Below are 24,316 nucleotides of genomic sequence, written 5' to 3'. Positions count from 1 at the left end.
CCCCCAAACTAAAAAGAACCATTTGACTATCATGGAGTCGAATGGCTCACTGAAACTTTGAAAATTGAAGATCAAATAGCACCAAAACTATTAAAAGGACACACAAGAGTTTGGCAGTCCCGATATTAATAGAAACAATTTTGTAAAAAAATCGATTATTAAAACAAGTTAGCGACTGATTTCTGTATTTATATTGTCGAGACTCCAATAAAGCTGAACAGGTAGTTTTTCAAATTAATTTTGGGAATAAAATACTTCAAATACTGGCAATACAGAACGAAACGTCACTGTCAAAATAACGCAATTTTTTGCGACATTGCTCCGTCTCTGTCGTTCAATATTTTGATCGTGCATGCATGGTGCTTGTTATGGCTCGTAAATTATATATTTTGTAGTTTTATACAGCTGTAAACAATTGTTACGTATAAAATATTCAGAAAAGGACTTTAAGATAAATAGATGTGTGAAAACGGAATAGCTATCGGTATTTATACATTTGTTGAGTGAATACTAATTACCAAAATGTCTACAAGACGAGCGAGAGTCAAAGCAGTTATTTCTTTACCGCCCCGAAGAAAGAATAATGAAGCTACAGACAAAGCCAAGGAACTTGTAAAAGAAGCAGCTGAAAAGCCGATTAAAAGTCCCAGAACGCCACGCGGTTCTATTAAAAATCAAGATAGCATTGACAGGCAATCACCGAAGCCTGGATCTCCATTGAGATCGCCGCGCTCTGTAAATGTGTTGAGACAACAGGAACGAGTGCCTTCGCCTCTAGTTCAGGCTGAAGTAACAAAAGACGCAACTCTAACGCCTAAGAAGGCGGCAAAAGTGTCTGTGATAACGAGTGTAAACAGTGGAAAATCGAGTGTATTTGTGTCACCAAAGAGAGTAGCGAGTCCGTTTAGAAAGCTTACTCCGTCTCCTCTGGTCCATACCTCGGTTAGTGTACAAAGAGTAACTCCTTTGACCCCAGAGAAAGTTGCTAGGACATATAAACTAGAGGGGAGTAAAATCGTGGAGAGTGACAGTGCCACCAGTAGAAGGAAAAGAGGTAGCAAGGATGCTAGTTCCTCTAATACTGCTTCCGATGTTCCTGATGGTATGTACTCATTTGTATTATTATATTTGCTTTGAAATTCAAAAATGCCTGCCTGGTCTATTTGAAATAAATAATTTTGACTTGAACTGTTTCATTTACATTAAAATGAAAACAAATTTGGATTCTAACATATGACATTCCAAAACTTCGATTACTTTTATGAGCTTCTTTTATTTGGCATAGTAATTAGATAATGTAAATTATTAAGTAATTAAACTGGTTTATAGTCACTATCACACAAATAATTATATTATTATGCATTAGTTATGTTACAAAGCACATGAGCATAATGTTTTAAAGCCTAAAGACTTCCTCATAAACTATCCAACACAAAAATAATATCGTACCAGCAATTCTGGAGATTAACGTGTTCAAACAAATAAATAAACAAACAAACAAACTCTTCAGCTTTGTAATATTATTTAATTCAAACCAATATTTATGGAAATTTGTTCATTCGAACACAAACTCTTTAGCTTGATATATTAAGTAGTATAGATTTAGTTAGACCTCCCTTTAAATGATTAACCAAACACAACATTATATCATTTCAGACTACAATGTCCCGAGTGTCCCTGAAAGTATTACCGAAGACACAGTTATGGATGGAATCGTGCCCCTTCAAGCATTCTCCAGTGGTCCCAAACCGCTAGCACTCTTGAAGAATGAGATTATATCGGAAAATGCTGAAGTCTTGTTTGACCCTATCGTGCCATTGCCATCACCGAGCAAAGTACGGCAGAAACTTCGTCCCGTGCCCAGACTAGCGCCTTTGAGAAGAAATAGTGTACAGGTATATTCATACATTTCAAGTTTATTTATGTACCTACTTCTAGCTATTACCAAATACAGTGAATTTGCCTACAGCTATACATAAATGTAATATTTCAAGAAGATTGATTTTATGGATAAAGCATAAAAAAGTTACCAATAAACTGAGACTTAAATTGTTTAAACAGTTGTGCGCACCCTAGCAAGACAACTCACTCCAATCTGTTAATTTTTAATAGATATTAAACTTTTCTGTTTTGTGATAAAGTTGAAAATGTATTGCAGCTGTTTGACATGTTGGAATAGTGAACTATTATGTTATAATTAATGTGTTCAAATACAACAATAGGATTAAATTAATTCATTATGGTCTTTTGTTTAAAACTACCTTATTTGGCTTGTGGTAATGGTCCATAGCATAGCATAGGTTAAGGTGCTCAACTCAAATAAGAAGTTTCGAAACGAATGTGACTTTTTCCAGTTGTAAGGAATTTATTAAACATGATTTTTTCCAGGGTAGTGCATCAGAATCGGAAGATGAGAGTCGTCGAGCGTTACTAAGCAGTGGTGGCACGACCACCCCGGCCCCACCGTCTCGTCAGCGCGACCGCAGTGACACGTCCACACCGCAACCAGTGCTACCTACACCCAACAAGTAAATGTTAAACAAAATTATACTTTAATTCTGGATTTGAAAGTCCTTTTTGGATTGTGTATTTTTAAGTTCCTATGGACAGTTGAGAAAAAGGTATAATCAAATAACTAACTTTAAATAATACCGCATAAATGACAAATGTGGCCAATGCTTAATTTTTCAGATTCGGTTGACCGAAATTAGTTAGATTCTGCATTATTAACAACTATATTATGTAATATGTATCTATGTCCCCATAAATAACGAATATTTTTCTTCAAGAAAGTATTTTAGATTATTCGAAGATTTTTAGCTACTAAATTACAGTAAACTGTATATAAACATTATTTAAGTATATAAACTTAATTTTAATTAAGTTTTTAGTGAAGGGAAAGTTTTTTAAAATATGTTTTTGAATTTGTTACAGAGAAATAAACCGCATAAGACAAGATTCAGTATGTTCCTCCGTCAGCCAGCTGACGACTGCCACGCAGCCACCGACCGCCACTTCACCCATCAAGGAGAAACAAGTATCCAAGTTAGTTATATTGTATTCATTTACTACTATATATGATTACCTACTATGTCATTGGTTAGTAGGCATTTTTATTATCTTTAAACTATAGCTACTCCCGCGCGATTTTTCCGTTGCTCGGTTACTGACCATAGCAGGAAAATAATTCAATGATTTCTCCCGCCTTGGATGAGGCGAATAAAATGAATCTAAAAAGAACCTCGTTCCTACTCCTGCTTTTCGAGCCGGAAACCCGGCAACCCGTCAGTTGTCCCGCGGCTACGTATCAGGCATCAGCTCTACTGGGCCCCATCTGTGGTCGTCTAATAGCTCTTTGTAGGGCCTAATGTACCATTCCATGGTGGCAAAATTTTAATTTACTTTTACGGGATCCATCTAAACCTTCCATCGAAGAACACATAGTTCTATAAACAATCATATTTTATGATTCTTTATGCTTACTTTATAAGAAACTACAGTGGTTATAATAGTAATATTATAGTTTCTTAGTAGTTTCTTATCGTCAATTTCTTGATAAGTGCTACTTGTAGACACACCTTGGCACATAGCATAATTCTCTAAGTAATATTTGTAATCCATTCTCAACATTTTACCTATGTTCAAGTACTTTTACGAGAGGTTTTAGGTTACGTGTTAAACTAAAAAAATACTTTTGTTATCTTGCTTTTTTCCCTATTTTTCAATCCAACCACGCAAGAAAATAATTTCAAAAAGTAGAAGTTACAACTGTATCTTCAGGTTATTATTATGTGTTAGCATTTTAGGGAACAGAATTTAAAGGTCCCTAAAAGGTGAGGCGATCGTGGCCGGCGGTCTATTTGCCCAACTGTGGTTCGTTGGGATTTCCTACCCATATTTATCTTCATGATTAATTGATTATACATAATATCCTATTATTGCAGAACCCGCCGCCTGGACATGTCCCGCCGCATGGCCGCGATGCGCCGGCGCCGCGAGGCAGTCAAGAAGGACACGCTCACCATGTACGACCTCATCTTCTACAACCCCACCACCAACCCTATCGTGTGAGTATTTCATGTTATTACTATTTTAATAAAATCTTTTAAAATCCTTTTCGTTATTTGAAGTAAAAAATATATCATAGCTCGGTAGATGGAGTTTAGACACATTAAAATTAGAATTACTAAAACAACTACCACCTCGTGTATCATAATCGTAATGATTATTATATTATCAGCTTACTCACGTAACTGTTTGACGAGGAACTCGCCTAGTTTTAAGCCATACTAGAGGCTTATAATTCATGAGCATTCCATGACAATCGCCGCGTCGTGTGTCGTCGTGTCTCACGAAAGATATAATAAAAATATCGTAATCATGCTTCTTTAACCTCTAGTCTGGAAACTGCATATACTGTTGCTTCTTTAAGCTCTAGTCTGCATTAGAATACAGCATATACTGTTTACTGGAGAATACGCATAACTTTCTATAATTGGAAAATAAAGTATACTTAAGTAAATAATATCTTTGCGTCGAAGACAAATCCAATCCCACAAATGCCTATCTTATAATCATTCAAACATCCACTATCCCCTTACAGGCCAGACGATGATGAATTAGAAGCGAAGAAACTGAATGAGAAGGAGGAGGCGGCTCGCAAGGCCAAGCAGGTGGAGGAGAAAGAGGACGAGGAACCGGAGCAGGACGCCGCGCCCGTGCCACAGATCAAACTGGGGCCTAACGGAGAGATCATGTTAGATGAACAGAGTCTGGTAAGAGGGACATATTAGTTTTACATAATAAGGGGCTGTTGAAATATTACGGAAGCAGATTTATAACAATTATTTACTCCCACCCCCCCCCATCCCCCTTGTCAGCAAAAGTAAGCAAAGCCTTACCCCCTACGCTTACGTTCACATTTTGGGAAACCCGCTATAGTATCCAAACGAAACAATACACTGATAGAGGAAATTTAGACAACAGCGCGCGGTAATTCCCCTAATCTGTTTGTAAAGCGATTGCTTAAACGTTTATATTTGCGAGATGAAAATGCGTTTCGTTTTCAAGCATAGATAATGTGAGGTTTGCCATTCGTGTAAAAACTCTCCTCTACAGCTCACTAAAAACAATTCTTCATTTATTTCAGGTAATAAAACAATCCCAGAAACGCAAAGTATCACAGAACGTAGTCCACGAGGGTGCGTGGGCCACGGGCAGTAGTAGCGGGCGCTACCGCCGCACGCCGCGCACGGCCGACTGGAGCGACGCTGAGACTGTCCGCTTCTACCGAGCACTCGCCGCCATGGGAACCGACTTTATGCTCATGGAGAGACTCTTTCCTGGTCGAACGAGACGAGATTTGAAGCTTAAAGTACGTATTCATTTTGTGGTAATATTATAGGGTTCGAAGAAAGAAGGGTGTGATAGTGCATCTCTTTCTAAACTGGGTATGGGTGAGTAAATAACTGTAATTATTTATTAGTTTGCATTTTCACGGGGAAGACGAGGGTCATGTTTTTTCAGTTACAGATTTTAAAATGAAAGGCTTTTAGAGTTCTACTCGTAAAGTTCCATTGGCTAGGAAAAGGGAGCAACCTCCAACCAGGTGAGGAGTCATACCCCTGTGGAGGCATGCCCAACAGTTCGTCGTCCGACACATCTCACTGTTCCCGGCTGGGGGACGCGAGGATGCACGATGCAAGATGAGTTGCGAGTCGCTGCCTGCAACTGTCGGTTGGAGTTGTCGCGCCTCTTGCGGGGCTCGACGATATGATGTCATGTCCAGCTGTGGGCACTGGGACACTGACTGGCGCCCGTTGGGTCGTTCGGGGCGAGCAGGTTTCGCGGGTGGCCGCGTCCGTCGAGGGGCGCCGGCGGTATGGTACCAGCTCCCGGGGATGGTCGTGCCGTGACCTGGAGCCTTAGTCTGCTATTACAATTGTGTCAGAATGGTCGATCACTGAGCAGTGCAAGATGGAAGGAGCTATACAACCTACATAGCTCCGTCCCTCTTGCACTGCTCAATGATTGACTTTTCTGACACAATTGTGATAGCAGACTAAGGCCCCTGCTCTAATGCTTGAACATCGTAGTGCTCAGGCGCTACACAAAGTCGTTGACGCTATCTACGCCGATGTTTCGGACGATGGTCACTTTCCATACGAAGCGCGGTTTCCGTTGGTTACGGACACGGACGGTGTAGGTAAGCCATGTCCAAATGTAGACCTTGTACATAGATACCGACCGATGGTGACTAGTCAATCACGAGCGGCGCGCTTGCAGCTCTTGAGGCTTAATGGAGGGAAGCGGTTGTTGGTCAGGCTGAAGTATTTCACGCTCGGCGTCCACTGGACCTGCTCTCCTATGAAGTATATGGGTGTTGGCTTCACGATCCCCAAGGCGAGCGCGTGAGTCTAGGCCACGTTCGCCAGCCAATCTCCCCTTCTCCACCCCTTCAGGGAGTGCATCTAGGACACGCTGTTGTTTGACTACTGCATGTTTTGCGTTCCACGACGTTGTGTACAAAGCGCGCTTGACACCGCGCCGTCCACAACGAAAATGTCGTCCGTGTAAACGCAGTAGCATACAGGTGATCAACTATTCTACATTAGGAATTTGTATCTGTCCTAAATCGTGTGCAAACTTCGCTTGCGTGATACAGGATTACATTGACTTGTATGAACGAAGTCGAATATTGTATACAGCGCCATCTACCTGCAATTCTTGGTACCACGTCGTCACCACAGGTTAATAAAATTATAACATTATGGGCATGTTTCCTACTAGTCAAATTCAATACTTTTTTCGAAACATCAAAAACTATATTTTCTATGAACTTTGTATGAAATACTCTATTATGACGTTTTTGACGTCAAATAGCAGACTTATTTCTAGAAATTTAGCTAGAAAAAATCGAAAATTAAGTAGTTCATCAAATTTATGAATGAGAGTGTGATTATTTTTGAATACGTTATTGTATTGGAAAGTTGTAATAATTTATTGTTGACCCAATCATCATCCCTAATCCACAGTTCAAAAAAGAAGAACGCATGAACATGGCGCAAGTGGACAAGGCGCTCCGTACTACAGTGAAGTGGGACGCCAGTCGACTGGAGGACGAGTTTCAAGCAGAACGCAAGGAGGCCGAGTTGCGCGCCGCTAGAGACCGGGCCGAGCTCAACAAACGTACCAAGGAGAATCAACAGCGACGCCGAGAGGCTCGCGACTTGAAGATACGGATGAGTCAGTATTGCTTTTTATTTTATATTTTTATATGTAACGACATAAGCTATTGGTCCTTTTTTTTCAAATAAGGTTGGCCTAAAGGCTTATTTATTGTTTGTTGACAGTGTTAATGGCTCGATTTATATACGGAATAACTGGTTTTCAATTCCTTATATTGTTGTACATTAAAATTGTTTTGTATCGCAATAATACGAAATAATTTCAATGTATAATAATAATGTATGTATGTATTTATCGCAATAATAAGTTATTTCATGCTGGAATCGAAACTTACCAATTGGCGATTCATGATTAATTTTAACATAACACTGAAATTTTAGCTCCATTAATGCATCTGGGTGGAAGTCTTGACAATGAATACGTTAGAAATCGGTTGCTAAATAAAAAAAAATCATTCCTAGATTATCAACTCAAAAGTTAAAGCATACGGTTGGATATCTATAAAAGAAATTCACGACTTAGCAATGACATTTTGTCAGAACTGCCAGACACTTGTTACAGAACCTCTCTAATGAGATTAATTATTATTTATTTATTATAATGTTCTCCTATTGCAACCCCACATCACCACTAAGCATTCCTATTCTCATCCTGCTTTCATCCATTCTCCCATCTTATGTAACATTTCAATAATATGTTATAATAATAATATCTTATGTCTAATAATGTAAATTCAATAATAAAACCTAACATTTGAACAATAATCTTGCATGCAGAAGTTGGTGAATTGGATGAAGGTGAGCTTGCATGCTAATTATGGAAGTTTTTATTTGTAGTACCTATTATATCACATCATTCCTATAAGTAAACATTTATACCAAAAAAACATTGTTATAGATGTGTTTTATAAGTATGTAGTAGTGTAACCAGATATAAATCCCTTTAAATATGTGATAAACCTATTGCTCTAAAGTGGCAACAATTCCAATCTACGTATCTTACTATATCTTGCTATTTAATATTATAAATGCGAAAGTTTGTAAGTATGTTTGTTACTCAATTAAGTCAAAACGGCTGAAGGGATCCAAATTAAATTTGGTACAGGACTAAAATATGGTCTGGAATACTGTAAAGGCTACTTTTCATCCCACGAGCATGTCTAGAAATGAAAAACCTGTTAATCATATTTACTCAAATTATAAATTTTTGTAACTATTCTTTTACAGGTCACGGCACAAAAGCATTAGAGTCATCAATATTCCCGGAGACTACAGTCACTCTGACGGCAGATGAAGTTATACTCCGCCACCACGAGGCGAAAGAAAAAGGAAACGAAACAAAAGGTAAGAGAGGGCGGCCGAGACTGGACAGCCCCTCAAAGTACCCAATCTCTCGAGAATCTCCACGAGTCAACGTCACACCATCACAACCGCACTCGGACATGGCAACACTTACGAAAATAGACCCTAAGTCTATAGGCAGAACGCCCGAAAAGCAACCGACACCTTCACCGGTAGTGCCTTCAAATATAGAAAATGGATCCCTAGTCGTACTCACGGTCAATGACCCGAAATCTCCTGCTAAGAAAATGTTACAAACGTACATAGCGAGTGGAGGGGGCCGACTTACTCCAGTGGCTTTACCGCCTTCCTTACTTAGCTCTGTGGTCACATTTATGAAAAAGGGAGGGACCCCTAAAAGTATGTCAGCGGCTTCCTCTCCTCACCTGACCTCTCCTAGCAGTGTCACAAGTCAGGACAGTCGGCCCTCCTCCACTCCAGGAGTCATTGTGAACGCCAGCCCGGCGAAGCGACAGCGACACAGTTCATACACTATAACGCAGCTTTAAGACATGTGTACAGTACCTGATGATAGAATTATTATTGTTAACGTGGGCACTTGGAACAAATATCTCGAATCTCATGGCAAATAAGAAAGGACTGTCTCGAATGTTGTAAAGGATATTCTCAATAAACAGTTTTTCAGTAAATTATGTCACTAAATCTATAATATAAAAATAAGTCGGATTTTCCTTCCTGACGCTATAACTCCAGAACGCACGAACCGATTTCCACGGTTTTGCATTCGTTAGAAAGGTTTATAGCAAAGAAAATTCGAAAAAACAAGGAAAATCATTGGAGACGAAACGGAGTTCTCCGGGTTTGCTAGTATATTAACATAAAAATGTGACAAGCCAAAACCACCGACATGCCTATAGCTTATTGAGAATCCCCGATTATCTTGAAACATCAAAACGAATGACAGAAACAGCGTTACATTAAAATATATCCAATGCACCTCTGCTCATGTTACGGCCAGTTTCAATATCCTATGTAGCAGTAGATTTGGCTCCATTTAAAGTATGTAAAAATTCAATTGCTAGTTACCAAATCTACTGGACAGTACCCTTAATACAAGTTTACTTTACGTTGAACAAAAACGAAACGAGAGCGCTTTCAGCTTTCTGATTGGCCGGTGCAAATAAATCTACCAATCGTTTCGATTTCGTAAAACGTAAAGCAAAGTCATACTAAGGGTACAGATTATTAAGACTGGTCGTTTTAATCCAATATCATCTGGTCTGGTACTGTAACTTACAAAACATATTTTAATATTATTATTACATACCTATATTATACCGCGATTTGTTGTTAACGCCTAAAGCAATAAATAATGTCCTACAAATATTTTAAATATTTAGTATTTTCTATAGTCTCTAGTAACTGCCTTCCGCGCTAAATGCTGACTCGTATCACAAATGTTGTAATTAGATTAAAGACATGTTTAAAATGGAAAAGAGGTTGAAATTTTAAATACGGGACACAATATACGCATACGTATAATTATTATTAGCTTTTTAAACGAATTGCTAATCAAAGTAATATTTTTCACATACAGTCCACCATGGTTCCTTCAGAAAAATATCGTGTGGTTTTGCCTTGCAAAATTAGTGATTAATGCTCATCATACCTTATCCGTGTGAGAAGAGGCCTATGTTCAATAGTGGGCGCTTAAAGGTTGATGAAGTGATGTGTGTACATACCTTTATCCCGTGGGGAATCGAAAGAAATCATGTTTTTATTATGAATATAAAGTGACGATAAAAGAGTAAAGATTGGGCATATTAATTATGTAGCTATCTATATAAAAATCTTAAGTTCAGTAAGTGCCCCGTCTTTTAAATTCCAACCTTTATCTATATTTTACAAAGTTCACCTCTGGCGTTGATCAATATATTTCCACAGACTGTTTTAACCATCGACTAATATCGAGATGTCGATAATTTATTCATTATCGAATCGATAAGATCAATCAGTAATCGAATAGGTGCAGAGTTGATAAAAATATTGACATGTACTTTTTCGACGAAAATATCAACAGAATATTTTTTAAATGGTTATGTATTATATAAGACGTCCAATGTTGTATGTTTATCAAAGCCATGAGAAATAGGGTAGCGTGCGTTTTATTAAAGTAATAATATTAATATGTAATGTGAATTACCTAGGTGTAGTGTAAAACAAGTCAACACTCTGCTAGGTATAGTCCGTTCTCCTTTTTACGAAACCTAGAGGTACGTAGTTGTATCCCATCGATAGGTAGTGAGTTTGAGAATGAAGTGTATAATAAGAAATTGTTTCTTAGTTCGATTGTTTTATGTACATATTGTTGATGTATTTATGCTAACTTACCATATAGCGCTAGTGTAGCTTTAGGTTTGTTTGTCCAATCACTGAGTCGGTCAAAAAAATTAATGCGCAATGGTTTAATATCAGTCCCCATTAATATGAGTGTGATTTACGTAGAACGAAAATGAAACGAGAGCTCGTGCGGAGATCTGATTGGCCGGTGCGAATGAACCAACCAGTGCGCCGAAAACGCTCACGTTTCGTTTTTGTTCAACGTAACGCAAACTGACTAAGGGTACTGCTAATTATCTGTTACACCTGCGCTACATTAGTGCTATCTGGTGTGCGAACGGTAGACCTGATCACAAAACTATTGCATGGCATGTTTGAGCGTTTATAAATTATACCGCCGAGTTCTAATCGGCTATATTCGGTACCAGCTAAGTCTTGTAGAACCTTTATACAAGACAATAGCGGCTAGGTTTTTTAAAAACGGAAAACTAATCTCACTATGTAATTTAAATAAGTTAATTTGTATATTTAGAAGTTTTAGAAATAAGGGTGTTAATTTATTTTACCTGTTACATGTATTATAGGTACCTTTTATTTGGTTGACAGTTGACACATTCCTCCAATTTCCCTTCTTGAAGCTTTTGCATTTGAACTGAAGATGGCACTTTATATACGTACTTAGTTTAAAATTGTAAACTTTAACAGTAACTGTCGATTCCTTTTTGAAACTGAAGCATCGGGTAACTCTTTACCTATGCGACACAGGAACTTCCCAAAGCTGCTTAGTACGAATTTGCTTTACGTTGAACGAAAACGAAACGGGAGAGTATTCGGCGCTCTGATTGGCCGGGCACTAACCAACCAATCTGAGCGCTGAACACGCTCTCGTTTCGATCTCGTTTAAACTCGTACTACGCTCTCTGGTATCCCAAAAGCACATCAGCTAATAAAGAATAAGTGGTTCCTATTCTGGAATTAAACTGAATATTCGGTTTTAAACTTCAGTCTTTAAATATTGTACTTAAAACAAAACTAAGTGCTATCTTCAGTCTTTTTTACCTACCTTTTCCTCTCTTAAATGGTAGTTTTAATTAAAAAGTTCAAAATATAAAGAGATTACTTATACTGTAAAGGTGAATTGTACGTAGAAGTATGTAATGTGATACATTTAAATTGAACTTGTTATCCGATCTCAGATGATTTTTATACAAGATTAAAGCTTTTAACGCATATTTTGATTGTAATTGATATACACCAATAAAATCAACTTTGTGAAACTAATACTAGTGTGAGCTACTTGTTAATATATTGAAATTGTTAAGAGTCTAGTAGTATCTAGTTATTTTATTATACCAAATAAAATAATGAGTTCTTCCAAACTTTTGTTTTATTTATAATTATTAAAATGTGCTCATAAAGCAATGGGCGGCTTTATCATTACGTTGCTATTCCTATTAATATTAGGTACTTACAGTAAAAAAAAACAGTTGACAGATTAATATATGTATTTACTAATTACTTCAAACTTAAACCTAGATCCACGCCACACAAAACAGATAGTTTTGATTCTGAAGTAGGTACTAGGACTTCAAAAAATAATAAGGATGCTTTTCCACCAGGGATGTGCTATGCTTCGTTGTTGTGAACGCGTTTGACTTCCACCAATCATATTCTTTCAAACGGGACTCAGCTGTTTTTTATATGAAAAGATGCGTACTATAGATGTATGCTATGGATGGCTTCCCTACTACGGTGGCGCACAACTACATAGCTTAGTATCAGTGGAAACGGTTTCATAGTTTCACAGATTAGCTATTACATCTTGGTACCATAACTACATAGCACATCTCTGGTGGAAAAGCACCCTCAACGATGGATAGGAAGGTTCTTGATTAACATTTTACTTCTCCACTCATACATACCTCCACTGCACGCCCTCACAAGAGACTTCTTACTACCCGTACGTGCGGCGCGTCGCGTTCCGTGCGCGCCTCAAAGAGCCATCAAACCACCACAGATGAGGCCCAGGAGGACTGATCCCTGACCCGAAGCTGCGGTCTACCTAGCGGACTTACCGCAAAAGTAGGAGTAGGAACAGGGTGGTTTACAGTAAGAGTCTGACACTCCCTCTCCTCGCCCAAGGCGGGAGAAGTCATTGGATGATTTTCACCTTAAAAAAACTCATTTCTTACTATCCTATAAATATGTTTATTTTTAATACTTTTTTTGTGCTGGTCGTGTCCGTAACCGAAAGCTTGCTGTTCTAGAAATATATGCTATATGAACTATAAATTTGGAGTTCCTAATTCCTATTATATACTATACTTTCTATAGCCAGTGTAGCTAGTAAGTAATAAAATAATACAACAAAAAGTAAATGTAAAAGTATTTATTTACACAATATCTACGTCACTTAGAAGTAATCTTATAGCTAATGCGCTTCTACCACCTCGTTGGGTAGCCATTGGGACTCTTCAAGACTGTCCCACAGTGATAGCTCGGGGTCCAAAAACTCTTGGTTTAGTTGGTCAACGTCGATAACTTTCTTGTGTTCTGAAAAAATATATAGAAGAGTTAATAAACTCCATATATGAAGAGATTAGTGGTAGATAAAGCGAAAAATGTATGCCAGAAGCCGACAGTCAAAATCGTGTCCTTTCATGTTCCATTGCATCTGCCTACCCCCTCGGGAGACGAGAGTGACAGTCCATGAAATCGCAGTATTGTTTGCTATGTTGTTAGTTTCAATAAAGCATGTGAGGCTGATAATAAATCTCCATTGGCAATGACATGTATGTAATTTATCATAAGAAACAAGATTACTACTGATAAGTTATTTCATAAAAATGTTAATTCACGTTGTTATTTGTATGACATAGTGTAAACAACAGCTATTCCTATAACAAAATTGAAGATTCCTCGATAAGCACATTGCACAATATTATACTATGCAATGTAAAGTTACATAAGCAAATCTATTCAAGCAAAATGCTAACAATTTTTATGAGAAACCTCCAACAATACAACAACTAAAGTCAAGTTTACAAACCTCATATATCATCTTATCACGTATCCAACCAAGGGAGCAGTCAGTTCTGAGATGACAAAACAAAAATATTTCTTCCCGATCATAGTCACATTTCAAATTACTTACCAACAAGAGCCAGTTCATCAGTCTGGGCCTTCACAGCGGTGACTTGCGCGGGGTCGACTACAGGCACGGTCTGCGGAGGCGCCGCGCTCTGGTCTCCCTGCCCGTAGTAGCCAGACCACGCAGAGTAGTTCTGCCAGTATGCAGACGGATCATAGTATTGATTGTACTCCTATAAAGTGAAATTGATTTATTATGTTCTATGCCCTGACTGTGTATCCGTCAAGCCATAATCCAGAGTCCGCTTTTCTATAACTCATGTAGATGTAGATGCAAGCTCATCTTCAAGCTGTTCTTGATGGTTCGTGTTTAGCTATAAGCGGATGGCCTACAGATACCGTCAGTATCGGAAATTGGAATTATTGGCATCACTGATTTATTAGTTATAGGAATAGGTAGTGCTTATTAGCCTAAACTTTGAACAGAGAAGAGAAAAGGAGAGTTCCTCAGTACTATATATTTTTCCGGACAACACTTAAATACATTAAAATATTTTGGAATCTCTGTTTCTCAAAGTTTAGGCCAATAAGCACTACCTATTCTTATTACTGCTGATTATGCAACATGCGATATCTTGAGGCAACCTTTTAAGCTCTTAAAACAGCCACAAAATATTAAAGTTATTCAGTTTTTATTCACATATTATCATGCCAATAATTTCAATTTTAATGAAACTGAATACTATATCCTCGTTATTCCAAGCAACTATGAATGATGCTGGAAAGCAAGCTATATGCTGAAATTTTAGAACACAACACAAGCTGAATTCGCACAAATTAGCATTCTTGTTAGCTCTATGGGTGTATTATGATATACAAATCAAATCTATCTCTACATGTATATGACTATATTCCACAATTATTTTTTTTTTTAAACCTTGACCCTAACTAGATTTTTCTTTCGCAAGTTTTAATAACGAAGGAAGAAACAATCTTATCAATCATTGTCACTAAAGATGATCCTGATAAGACTTGAAAATTTACTACTATCAGACACAAAATGTGTTAAATTGTATATCATAATACACCATAGCACATCATTTCAAAACATACCGCCCCATTGTTGAATGTAGAATTGGGAGTGGTTGGTGCCGAAGGATTCTGTGGGGTTGTAGTACATTTGGGTTTGGGCACTGCGGTACAAATCTTTAAAGGTTTAGAACCAAGTCCTGTGTAACCATTCATTGCGTATAAAGCATTCCTTTGTTCCTCTTCGTTTCCAAACCTCACGAAACCATAGCCTTTTGTGTATCCTGAGCTGTCTAAGATCACTGAAACATTATGAAAATAAGCATTAGGTTGTCATTAATCTTTTATACACACTACAATAAGAATCATAACGAAAAAAAAATACAATACAATAGATTATTAGGCATGCGGTGAGCAGCATCACCCTCCCGCACGCAATTAATGCTCATGCAGCAGAGGTGCAACATAAAACACCAACAGTAAAAAAAAAAATCAAGAACATTTCAACTAGTCTTATCTTACCTTTTGCGGTTTTGATGGAAGAATACTTTGAGGCGAAAATTCTGTACAGTGAGTAGTCATCGACATCGGGACTGAGATCTCCGACCCACACCGAGAATTCTCTCTCTTGTTGCATGTTTGCACGAGCTTCCCTAGATGCAGTGTTTAGACGGAATCGCACTACTGGAAATGTTCCTGGGATTGGTTTACCATTTAATTTATGCATAGCATCTATTGCCTCTTCATCTGTCTGTAAAGTAAATAATACTCTTTAAGTCAAAGTCAAATAATTTATTCCAATTAAACCATAAATAGGTACTTTTGAAATGTCAACAAATAAAGAAACAATGTCAGTCTGCCTTTTAGTAAAGCTAGGTGCTTGTTCCAAAGTGTACCTTCGAATGTAGAAAAACAAGCAAGAAACTCCATTTGTTATGTTCTGTTTAGGATGACAATTGACAAGTTGAACTTATGATGTTCAATAAGCAAAACTTATTAACTATCACCACTGACAACCACTGAACATATTACTCAATCAGTTACAAGTGTCAGCTCAATTAAATAATCTTTTGTATAATACCTGAAAGTGCACAAATGCATATCCAGCTGGTTCTCCGGTGAATTTGTTTCGCATCACTTTCACAGCCAGCGGCCGCTGTCCCATTCGGTTGAAGGCAGCCATGATGAAGCTCTCCGTCATATTGGGCTCCAGCTAGACAAATATTATTGAAAGATGTCATTTAACAATACTTTAACTAAAATGAATGATGTGTAAATAATGCATGTGTAAAGAAGAACAGGACATTTGAGAAACTGGATAACAGCATTGTCCGGTAATTTTTACCCATATGCCAATAAACTTATGGAGATTATGGCAATCCCTGTTATTAACAAGAGGCCCATAGTCGAATAGTGGAATGTCTTTGGCTGTTGCTGATAACGATAAATAAGGGCATTTTGAATAAATTAAAGAATCTAGACCAAGCCAAATACCACGCAACGAGAATTGCGAAAATAGGGCTGCGTATTATTTTCCGGAAAAATATCAGATTGATCCACAGCACATATTTAAAATGTGCATGATGCATGTTATGAAACGATAATCTCTTTGTAAATGTGGTAGTAATTGTATGTTTATTTATACAAAACACACCGGTAGTATTAAAGCCTATTCAATACTCACACTGCCCATCCATAGTTGGCATTGCATAGCCATTTTGATGTCTACAATATATTTGATAATATATTAAAATCAGGCTTAATTTTGTTTATCAATTTGTTCCACCACTAAATATAAAATCACTACGTTTTACTAAAAAAACTGCAACACAAACAACCCGTAATTCTAGCGAAATGACTTTCATCCATAGACTAACATTATTTGATTATATATACTTTTAATTCGGAGTTGTTGCCTAAATGTTGCCCATTAAAAAAATGGTGCTCTTTGGTTACTAAATCACACTCTAGTCATATTTAGTCGATTAATAAAATATATTTCGTAGTTTTTCTGGAGTATTGTATTCATTTAGAATTATTAATATTGGATATAAATACTTACTTTATTTACCACAATTATACATATTTACTAATGATTATTATGAGTATTTTTAATTGAATGAACTATTTTTTATTATTTGTATCTGTGGTGTATACATATGCTATGTGAATGAATGGAGCGCAAGCGCTGCGATTTGCAAATCCATCTATGACGTGTGCTGGGAACATGTCATCATCGTACCAAAGCAAGGCAATCAAGACAAGTGGAGACGAGATAAGGATACCATTGTCTTACATTATATAAAGTGTATGTGATACTCAGAATATAATGTGGTTTTAACAAAATTATTTACAAACTCTAATAAGAAAGTCTCCAAAATATCAAGGTATTTATAAATCTTAACATTCATTTGCCATTCTTTCATTATCAGGTCAATAATAATATCACAGAAATGTCACGACTTGATAACATTGACGCACTGGAAAAGCAATTAGCTGAGTTACAAATGGCTAAAGATTTAAATACCACTGGAAAGGTAAAAAAGATACCACCAGCCGTGCCACCAAAAAAGAAGGCTCAACCGCAAGTTCCACACAGTGCTGTAGTAAGCACTATATGTGAGCCATCATATTCGGCTATGATTATGCCACCTGCAAGTAACAATTTGACGTATAGAAATCCACCTCCAGGCAATACTCGGCCTCATATTCATAAAGACTATGCCAATGTTAATCAGTTAAATCTGTCATCGTTTAACCATTCCTATAGGCAAAACTTGCCCATGCCGCCCAAGACTTATAACGCAACATACAGCAATGTACCGCCATATAGAAGCAATGATAACTTGCCTCCCGTGCCACCACCGCCACCGCCGCCACCTCCACCACCCTCAATCTCTATTTCATCATCGAAACCATATAACATGCATCAAAATAATGAAGAATATTTGCCACCGCCATCGCCTGTCAGTTCTAACTACAGTGAGTTAGTCAGAGCCACTGCAAACTTGAACTATAACCAAGAAAGGCCAAGTTATCCACCTATCTATCAGAATGAGTTTCCTGAATATGGAGCATCACAATCTTCAACTTATGAGTCACTTTATGAACCTATTAACCCACGCCCACACAGCAACTTGTCATCTCAGTCTAATTCACTGCACAACTACCGCAATAACTTGTCTAACACAAGCAAGTCACCACTTCACAAAGAAGAAGAAGTTGATGCACTTACTAATATGCTTGTGAAATCCATAACAGACAGTCAAGATTTAGATGTTTTTGGAACATGTGTCAAATGCGATGGGAAAGTAATTGGTGAGAGTTCTGGATGTACTGCAATGGGAAACATGTATCATGTCACCTGTTTCTGTTGCCATCGATGTAATGTAAACCTGCAAGGGAAGCCATTCTATGCTGTTGAAGGTCAGCCTTACTGTGAAACTGATTACTATGAAACCTTAGAAAAATGTTCCGTTTGTGACATGCCGATTCTAGACAGAATTCTACGAGCTACTGGGAAACCGTACCATCCCAACTGTTTCACTTGTGTTGTTTGTGGGAAGAGTCTTGATGGAATACCATTCACTGTTGATGCAATGAATCAAATTCATTGCATTGAAGATTTCCATAAGAAATTTGCTCCACGTTGTTGTGTTTGCGAATTGCCTATCATGCCAGAAGAAGGCGAAGAAGAGACTGTAAGAGTGGTGGCGTTGGATCGCAGCTTTCATGTAAGATGTTACAGATGTGAAGACTGTGGGTTACTACTGTCATCAGAATCAGAAGGCAGGGGATGTTATCCTCTGGATGATCACATCCTTTGCCGAAATTGTAACGCGCATCGTATCCGTCTCCTTACGAATGTTATGACTACTGATCTATAAGTTTTGTGATACCTTTATCTTTAACTTGAATATCTTTTCTTTATTGCAATTTAACGCTATTATACTTTATAATATTTTCATACACTTAACAGCATCATGTAACTTTTGTTAACATTTTAGTTTAATAATTTATATTCTGCATTTCAATATTTCTTATTGGATTTAGGTAGCAACGAGTTGTATTTAGTATTTTAGCTAGTAGTCATTTTAGTGATACATTTAGTTCATAGTAATTATTGCTATTTATTTTTTGAGCCATTGTATTGTATAAGAAGACTGTTATCAAAGTAATATTTGTCAAGTTTATTGTAATGTTGGTTATAAGGCAAATATATTAATTGGTTTTTAATATAGTAGCATCATGTGATAATCGAAACAATATTGTTGAGTAATATTTTCTATTTATAGAGCATTATAAATGCTAAAAATCATATTTTTATACTTTATTATCTAGTGTAGCTACATCTGTAATCTAAGGGCAGCTTATTATTTTATTTATTATAATAAATATATTTTTTTTTATTTGTATGTGCATTATTTTATCATGAAATTGAATACACCCAATAATTGTAATACACTTTATTTTACATTTATTGAATTACCTATCAGTAACTAAAATACTGGCTTAACATAAAATACAAGGCAAGTTTTTGATATGTCATTTTCATTTAACTAGTTCCATAAATTTGTAATCATACCATCTTAAATATTATCACAAATACAACAATACAAAACACAATCATACAATGACACAGTTACAGCAGACAATAATTTCGAATAATATCACAATATGGAAGACTATTTCTATAAAAAAATATCATCAGTTGCACTATAATAATTATTCTTACACACTATAAATGTTTGCACAATACTATAGACAGTGTTTAAAACCAAAGGAAATTTTCTAAATTGTATAAAATGTAACTTAGTGGTAGTATAAAATGACTACACTCATTTTGAGATCTATGTTAACATTGACTTTCCTTCTGGTTATAAAATACAAAAATACTAGGAACTAATAGTCACCAAACGATTTAAACTACCAACTCACACTTTATGTCTTAATTTTGTGTTGAATTTTGGTGGGCTCAAAACTTGTTTCATGAATAAAGATCGTTTTTCCTTAATATTTTTGGACATGATTAAGTCGCATCCCGCAGTACTTGGCGGAAACTCATTCGTTTCAAATGACGAATTGTCATAATTTTGTTTTCGAGGTATTGTTCTTATTTCTTGATCAACATCGAACTGATTTTTAACTTTTACAACACCGGAATCCGTTTGGGGCTGATTGATTTCACAAGACCTGTATAATATTTCTTCATCTGAATTTAAATTTAGTCTAGGCTCAAATCGTTCTCTTAAAATGGAGAACTTTCGTCGGGGCCTGCTTCTCGCTCCCTTCTTAACATTCGATATTTTAGATGTAGGAGTGTTAACGACTGGCATTGCAGTATCTTTCTGAATCAGCGATTGTAAAGATGTCGATATTTTATTTGATGAACAATCTTCGGTAGAATTACTGGGAACGGAGCTTTCTGAGACCAACTGCCATAAAAAGTCGATGTCCTTATTTGATAAATCATGCCGGTTTTGTTCGGGTTTAGTATTGATTTTCTTACTTTGTACTTTTATATTACTCGAGTTTGACTTCTGACGACGTCTAGTATTCTTATTGTAAACAGTAACAATTTCTCCGGTGGGAGATTCTGTCGATGTTGATGATACATTTGAAACATTAAGTTCTTTTTTTATGGTATCAAATTTCGTTCTCTGTGCAATACTCATACTGTTCTCTTTTTCTGGTAAAGCCTCCATTATGTTACTCGAGTCAAACTTGGACGGCTCTTTCCAAAGGGCTTGTTTTAAATCAATTTTTGTCGAAGTGTTAAATTGAGGTGAATCCCATAAATGTTCTCGTCTATAATACAAATTTCGCGGAGAGTTAGTTGCTGTCGATTTACGAATTTCATCTATAGTAGCAACCAAAGAGCTTTCAGAGTTCAGTCTTTTCTTATTGGACGGATCAATATCTCCTAAGTCATCTAACTCTTCCATTATAGGTTCTAAATGATTTGGATCTTTACTGACGTCCGCAATGCATGGCTTAGCTAAAAATGTATCATCGTGTGAAACTAATGTATTGGCATAATCATCCTGATTTGTTCTATCAAATTTCACAAATACATTTGAGTACGTATGCGGTTTCTTAGGAAAAGGTGGTGCAGCTAAAATTGCATTTTTCAATTCTTGTGAAACACAGCTACTTATTTCAGAGCTACCTGATGTCAACGTGTCTCTTCTTCGATCTCTCACTACACTTCCGTCGTGAAGCCAATTTTCTATATCGGAATAACCATTCCAAGACCGCAGACCCCATGCTTCTCGGGCGATATTTACGGCACATATATTTTCATAATCATGAACTGATAATATTTCAGTCGGTGTGTCTAGTTCTCGTGGTTTTGATGGGAATAAGTCGGTTCCAATACCAACCTTGTTTTTATCCTTTTTAGCATACATTTCCTTGAGTATGTCTAACGCTATCCTTTGTATGTTTTCGATATCTGCATCTTGATTTCCGACTTTAATATTTTTGAGAGCACTCAAACATAGTTTTTGTACGATGTTTTCGTTAAACGTGTTTATGTCAGAACTATTAATATCACTAAAACTTAAATCTAGATCCATGTCGATAGAATCAGAAGAAGTCTTTTTATTGGAACCATCCGTATCATGACTGATCACCGAGCTATCAGTTTTTAACATTTTCATAAATTCTTCGTTTACTAGATTGCAAACATCCAGGTTTACATTAGTTAGATTATCTCTCAAAGCATCAGAAGAACAGATACCTCTCCTTTTGTGCAAATTTAAATTGCTCGACGTAATTTCGTCTATTGAGCTTTCTAAATTCTCCATAGAACTTAGCTTCAATGTTAATTCTGTTGGAGAACAAATAGCTCTCTTCTTGTTATTCTTGTGTTTATAGTCCTCTTCTTGTAAAATAGACTGTGGTGTATTTTCAACAGTGTAAAATTCTATACTAGATGCCTCTAAGCTATTATTTCCAATTGGTGCCGATGTAAAAGTCGGCGTACCAGATCTTGCTATCCAATGTTCCAATAAGAACTTCTTATCAGCGTTATCACTCTCTTGTCTTTGAGCTTGCTCTGTTGATACTTCTTTGCTGTAAAAGATATATTTGATATAATATTTAAAAAGCTATATAGAGGTATGAAATGTAAACTTTTATTAAGATACGTACCTAGAACTAGGATCGGATTCCTCATTTTTGCGTGAGCTTTTAAATGATCGAACATGGTTCAATCCAGTTCCCTGATCTCTTTTATTGTTTGATTCTTGTACAGCGACTTTGTTGTTCAATTCAATGTCGTCATTTTTCCACGAAATCGGTCCCGTCGAATGAAAATATCTATAGTATAATATCATGGAAAGAATGCCTGAAAACCATGAAAAACTAAATTAGTGAGCAGGTTCGTCTTTTTATCTGTAAAGTTACAGTTTGAGTACAACTTACCAACTATTGTTCCAAATATAATGCAGATAGCTGCTGCAATGGACCACGATTTCTTTTGTCTCTCTGTATCGGAAATAAGAACATACAAAAACAAGCTCCCAAAATTTTGCGATATCATTAAAGTGTAAAACAGCATCAAACGATATCTTGTGTGGCCTTCTCGTAAGTTTATGTAACAAAAGCAATATACAAAGCCCATGACGACATTGTATAGAGTTTCTTCTAATTTATTCGGGCAAAATGTGGTTTTCTGGACAACTATCCAAAAGGTCATTGCAAACCAATGTAAACCTGTGAATAAGATAAATCATAGTAAAGTATAGGAAAGAAAGAAAATATTCTAATAAATATTATCTAAAAGTAATGTTTACCTAGAGGTATCAATGTCCATATTCCAAATATCACAGCAAATAGTAATATTCCGGGGATCCTCCCGATTAACATTCCAAAGTGCCATATTAGCTTGAGTAGTATTGAATACCAACTGAAGTTCTCACTAGAGAATGCTGTAATACTGTAAATGTATGTAGCGCAACCCCAAATAACAGAGGCAATCGACGCAGTTAAAGCAAATACTGAAAAATAAACAGTTCCAAATTAGTTATTTTTATGTTGTTTATTTTAAGAAAGCTTGATTATATTATTTAAGTATCGTAGTTTACCTTTCGTATAATAATTTTCATCTAAAGTTACGATGGCATAAGTTTGTAATATTATTTGTGGCACTGTTCCAATAAATATGTACAAAAAATGCAGTAAACTCAAATCATTTCTTTGTGAAATCAACTTATGTGTCTTAATAGATTCTAAGTTTTTGCACACAAAAACTTTGCGCAGAAAGATAATATACCTGAAACAAAACCGGACATTTATATAAAAACTTCTAACACAGGTAACTGCAGAAGGATATTAGAAAAAAAGAACCTTTACCTTTCCAGCAAACCAACCAGGCAAATATGAGTAATCCAATGACGTAAACTAGATTTTTGATCAGTAACAAACCATCTGATCGAAAATATATTTATAAGGATATTTGGAGTTACTATAAAAATTAATGTGCCGAATGCCCAGTAAAAATGTCCATCTTTACAGTATTCGGCGAAAACGATCACATCTGTAAAAAGTAAACAATAAATACAATTTTAATTTAAGTATTCGAACCGGTTTGATTTTAAATAATAACAGAAGTATTGATTGTTAAGCAATTATGACTTAAATTATGAATAAAAATGTTGTCTTACCTGTCGTCAAGTCTGCTAATATCGTTACAAGTGATATAAATACACACAAAACATGTATTATACAAAAGTTTTCATCGTGATTGTTTGATGTTTTACTTTCTATGTTATGGTTTCCGAATCTACAAGACTCCGCCATTCTCAAATCTCAATATTTATTCATAAACACATATTAAAAACAAACAAACTAACTGCAATTTTATCCACTTTGCCGACATAACTTATTTCAGAATTGACCGTTGTTTTTGTTTATTGAAAACTCTACAGCATCTAGCACAATATAGAACGTCAGTCTCACTCAACAAACCAATACAATCAATACTAGTTCAATGTCGTAAGTCACAGCGCAGCGTGGGCGGCGCAAGCGCATTTAGGTATAGACAGACATGTAAACTTAGATCCCTTTTGCAACAAAAGCTCAAAAGCTCTTGAACTCCGTAGCGCCACTATACAGATAATAAATAGTACTTACTGCAAAGTGAACTAACATATTCCGGCTTATTCTTATTGATATATTTTTGAAAAATAATGGCGTGGAAAGTAGTGAAATAGATATTTTAAGTGATATTTTGTTTTTATGATTTTTTATATTCCCGAAGTTTTCCTGTAATGACTTATTCAAAACTCGACTAAAACTTTTGAATGAATGATATCGTAATCTCAATTATTATCTGTGGAAAGCCTGTGTAACAAATGCCAAAG

The 24,316-nt window shown here is 36.3% G+C and overlaps 4 protein-coding genes across 5 annotated transcripts; 2 read left to right on the top strand and 2 right to left on the bottom strand.

Moving 5' to 3' along the window:
• The first annotated feature begins 311 nt into the window (after nt 1-311).
• On the top strand, nt 312-12,208 carry LOC118266285 (uncharacterized). Of its 2 annotated transcripts, XM_050694796.1 has the most exons (10): nt 312-1,102; nt 1,657-1,895; nt 2,389-2,528; nt 2,935-3,045; nt 3,945-4,067; nt 4,604-4,775; nt 5,150-5,374; nt 7,035-7,245; nt 7,965-7,985; nt 8,415-12,208. In XM_050694796.1, exons 1-10 carry the CDS (start codon nt 523-525, stop codon nt 9,035-9,037), a joined length of 2,445 nt encoding a protein of 814 aa, XP_050550753.1. In that variant the 5' UTR covers nt 312-522; the 3' UTR covers nt 9,038-12,208. The 2 variants fall into 2 exon arrangements, with proteins under 2 accessions (XP_050550753.1, XP_050550754.1); XM_050694797.1 differs by lacking the exon at nt 7,965-7,985 and having other exon boundaries at nt 313-1,102.
• A 995-nt stretch (nt 12,209-13,203) lies between these two features.
• LOC118266469 (tRNA selenocysteine 1-associated protein 1) lies at nt 13,204-16,825 on the bottom strand. Its single transcript, XM_035579941.2, has 6 exons — nt 16,633-16,825; nt 16,030-16,161; nt 15,471-15,699; nt 15,033-15,250; nt 13,984-14,152; nt 13,204-13,382 (listed from the first exon to the last, which is right to left on the bottom strand). The coding sequence occupies exons 1-6, from the start codon at nt 16,663-16,665 to the stop codon at nt 13,261-13,263; spliced, it is 903 nt and encodes a 300-aa protein (XP_035435834.1). The 5' UTR covers nt 16,666-16,825; the 3' UTR covers nt 13,204-13,260.
• Nucleotides 16,826-17,135: 310 nt separating this feature from the next.
• Nucleotides 17,136-19,361, top strand: LOC118266325 (lipoma-preferred partner homolog). Its single transcript, XM_035579733.2, has one exon. The coding sequence runs from the start codon at nt 17,402-17,404 to the stop codon at nt 18,833-18,835; it is 1,434 nt and encodes a 477-aa protein (XP_035435626.1). The 5' UTR covers nt 17,136-17,401; the 3' UTR covers nt 18,836-19,361.
• Nucleotides 19,362-19,399: 38 nt separating this feature from the next.
• On the bottom strand, nt 19,400-24,171 carry LOC118266437 (uncharacterized). Its single transcript, XM_035579899.2, has 7 exons — nt 23,618-24,171; nt 23,307-23,490; nt 23,039-23,226; nt 22,748-22,951; nt 22,377-22,667; nt 22,104-22,299; nt 19,400-22,025 (listed from the first exon to the last, which is right to left on the bottom strand). The coding sequence occupies exons 1-7, from the start codon at nt 23,751-23,753 to the stop codon at nt 19,883-19,885; spliced, it is 3,342 nt and encodes a 1,113-aa protein (XP_035435792.2). The 5' UTR covers nt 23,754-24,171; the 3' UTR covers nt 19,400-19,882.
• Between the last annotated feature and the right edge of the window lie 145 nt (nt 24,172-24,316).

This window comes from Spodoptera frugiperda, chromosome 7 (genome assembly GCF_023101765.2).
Source record: "Spodoptera frugiperda isolate SF20-4 chromosome 7, AGI-APGP_CSIRO_Sfru_2.0, whole genome shotgun sequence".
Taxonomy (NCBI): Eukaryota; Metazoa; Arthropoda; class Insecta; order Lepidoptera; family Noctuidae; genus Spodoptera; species Spodoptera frugiperda.
The sequence above is the reverse complement of the archived record's forward strand: the minus strand, read 5'-3'. Positions and strand labels throughout refer to the sequence as shown.